General features: G+C 59.6%; 2 protein-coding genes across 2 annotated transcripts in view; one reads left to right on the forward strand and one right to left on the reverse strand.

The window, feature by feature from the left end:
* CRB3 (crumbs 3, cell polarity complex component) overlaps positions 1 to 1,328 on the reverse strand; it is a 2,956-nt gene extending 1,628 nt beyond the window's left edge. The window contains exons 1-2 of the mRNA XM_008051009.2: positions 1,225 to 1,328; positions 822 to 997 (exon numbers count right to left, since the gene is read on the reverse strand). Of these exons, the coding sequence (XP_008049200.2) occupies positions 822 to 903 (82 nt within the window). The 5' untranslated portion in view covers positions 904 to 997; positions 1,225 to 1,328. The remainder of the gene's footprint in view (positions 1 to 821; positions 998 to 1,224) is intronic.
* A 1,352-nt stretch (positions 1,329 to 2,680) lies between these two features.
* SLC25A23 (solute carrier family 25 member 23) overlaps positions 2,681 to 3,040 on the forward strand; it is a 13,740-nt gene continuing 13,380 nt past the window's right edge. The window contains exon 1 of the mRNA XM_008051002.2: positions 2,681 to 2,781. The gene's annotated coding sequence lies outside the window, so the exon portion shown is untranslated. The remainder of the gene's footprint in view (positions 2,782 to 3,040) is intronic.

A 3,040-nucleotide genomic window follows, 5' to 3' on the forward strand; every position in this document is an offset into this window, starting at 1 on the left:
GGGGGGGGGTTGGTGGTGAGGGGGTCGGTACTGTGAGGGTTGGATAGAGAAAGTGAATCAGTTCCCATCTTTCCCTGTCCACCTACACCCTTCTTGGGCATTCCCCCAAGTCCCCAGCAGGGCCCAGTGACAACTCTGCCATTCCCACAGAGACAGTGGGCGCCATGAGGCAGGGCCGTTCCCTGCTGCATCTGCTTTGGCTCCTCTGGCTTCCCCTGGCCCAGCAGAGCCCAGCAGGGAGCCATCTGACCACAGTTGTTTACACAGAGTTGGGGGCTATTATAATGGAAGGTGTCCGGAAGCCCAACCCTCCCCTCCACCTCATCACGGTTACCACTCAGGCCCTGGGACCTTAAGGACCTGGGCGGATCTTGCTTTTTCCCTGCAGTGTCTGACTCACACACCTCCCCCCAGGCTGCCACAACTGGAATTTAAGGACTGAATGACTGGGCCCACCCCTTGAGCCGGTGGGGTCAACCCAGGCCTCCTCCTAGCTTTCAGCCCACCCAAAACACTTCAACTGTACCAAGAGTCAGGTGGGCTAGCCTCCCCACCACCCAAGTCTTTCTAGAATGCAGCATTCCTGCCTACAATCCCACCCCCCTGGGGAATTCTCCAAGACCAACTCCTACGACCCTGAAAGAAGCTAGGAAATGCTAACCCCCCCAGCCCTAACCCTGTAGACCTAACCCAAGGTATCTCATGCCTGTGCCCCAGTTCCTGGCTCTCTCCCTGGCCCAGGTACCCAGCAGAGACCCAGGAATCCAGCAGAGACCCAGGAATCCGAACCCCTCCCCCCAGCGCTCCCGGCTGGTACCTACTTTGTCCCCAGGCTCGGCCCCAGAGGGCCGGCAGCAGCGGCAGGCCCAGCGCCAGGAGCAGTCCCAGGCCGGGGTTCGCCATGGGCTGGGTGGCGGGTTGGCAGCACCGGGGAAGGGGCTTCTGGTGCGCGCCCCTCCTATCGCATCTCGGGCCGGGGCTACCTGCGACTGGACACCTGCAGACGGGAGGCGACAGGCCCGGGCGTGGGGTGGGGGGCTGGACCCGGGCTCAGGCCCACAGGAGAGGCGACCGGCGCCAGGGCACCCTGGAGTCCCGCCCCACCCGCCAGAGGTCAGCGATTAAAGATTAACTCCCGGGCGCGCGTTCCTGGACTGGGGAAAGGCAGGGGGACGGGGTGGAGAGGAGAGGGGACAGGCGCCGCCTCGCGTCCCCCTGCCCTACCTGGCCCGGGCGCCTTCGACCTCGCTCGGGGCTCCAGGTCCCGGGTCCCCCCTCGAACCTTCGGCCCGTCGGTCGTTCGGTCCGATCCCACCGGCTCCGCCCGCTCACGTGACCCGGAAAGTTTAGTCACTCACCTGGGAGGGGAGCGCACTTCCGGCTTGTGCACCTGAGCCCAGATGAAGGGCGGGGCCGAGAAGGGGGCGGGGCCGCAGGCGCACCTGTAACGGGAACCCAGTCCTATGGTTGGGGGGGGCGAGGGCAGGGAATCCTCGGAAGCGCAGGTGTAGGAAGGACCTCACACCTGTACTGCATGCACATCCGTAGGGGCGCGCAGGTGCGGAGACGCATGGAGCATGTAGACACCTACAGGGCAGGTAGGTCCTCCTGCCGGGGGGCAGACTCAGATGGGGGGTAGCAAACCTATGTAGAAGACACCAGCACGGATGATCACGGGTAAAAAGAACTCTTAGGGAGCCCGGGCAGGATGACTCACACCTATGATCCCAGCACTTTGAGAGGCCGAGGCGGGAGGATCGCTTGAGGCCCAGGGTTCCAGACCAGACTGAGCAACATAGCTAGACCCCTGTCTCTACCAAAAATACCCAAAAAATAAAAATAAAAATTTAAAGAATTATAGTTTTAAAAATCTTAGGCAAGGCATCTGCATTGAATTATCCGTATCGAGCACACCTGCATTATAAGAAACACCTGACGCAGGCAGAGTAAGCCTGTTTTGGACACATCTGCACGGCTCGTCTGTGAAACATACAACGCTTGTATGGGGGAATTCCTGCGTGAAACTCTATTGTAAATGCCTGCGTGAGACACACCTGTACTTAAGTACCCCTGGATGGGACGCAGTTATATGGGAACGTACTCAGATGGGTGTACCTGTAACTGGAACACAACTTTGGGGAGAAAGACCGCATAATGCATTCACGGGTGGAGGAACATCTGTCGAGAATCATACCCGTGAGGTCCAAGAAACCACCTTCTATGAAGAATACCTGTATAGAACTGTGCTCAGGCGAAGGGAATACCTGGGAGGAGGCATCTGTGAAGAGAACCAGCAGGACAGAGGCTCACGTGTATCGACGCCCGCCTGACACCTACGTGGGGCGTCTCCATGAGTAAACATCTGTCTCCCCCCATGTCATGGGGCACCTGCAAGGAACACCTGTGAATGAGAACGTCTGCTGGGGGACCCTCCCTAGGAGATTCGTTTGTCTGGGACACACCTTCTCTAGCACTCCTGTCTGGGCAGAGACTGGGTGGGAACCAAATGTGCCCTCCTGGCTGTGTTTTTGCATGAAGGGTGCTGATGACAACACGACTCCCTCTCTAGGACTCTCGGGTGAACAGCGACGGCTGAAGGATCATGAGCCCCTCCAGGGCACAGCGTGATGGTTAAGGATCCCAGATCTGTTTAAACCCCTGTTCCGCCCCTTAGTGGACACGAGGACTGAGGAGGACGGCTCAACCTCCTGTTTGCTTAGCCAAAGTGGGAAGGCCCGTACCCCCTACCATATAGGGTTTCTGGCGAGGACGAAGCGAGAGGTGAGTAAAAGGCCTGGCATGTGCAACGCACTAAATCAACGTGGGCTATTGTGATTATTCGCTGTCAAGGGTTCTGGGCGCCCCTCCCCCTAATGGTGAGTCGAGAAACTGCGCCCGAAACTGATGGGAGGGACATTCCGCAGGTGCAGCGAGCCCGACGGGCCGGGCCCCGCCTCCGGCGCTTGCCACCCGGTCCTCCCCCCATCGCGTCCCAGATACTGAGACACCCCCCACCCCTCCCGCCGCCAGCTTCCCCCCA

Source organism: Carlito syrichta, unplaced genomic scaffold, assembly GCF_000164805.1.
Source record: "Carlito syrichta isolate Samal-C Ts95f unplaced genomic scaffold, Tarsius_syrichta-2.0.1 Scaffold156020, whole genome shotgun sequence".
In the NCBI taxonomy this organism is placed as follows: domain Eukaryota; kingdom Metazoa; phylum Chordata; class Mammalia; order Primates; family Tarsiidae; genus Carlito; species Carlito syrichta.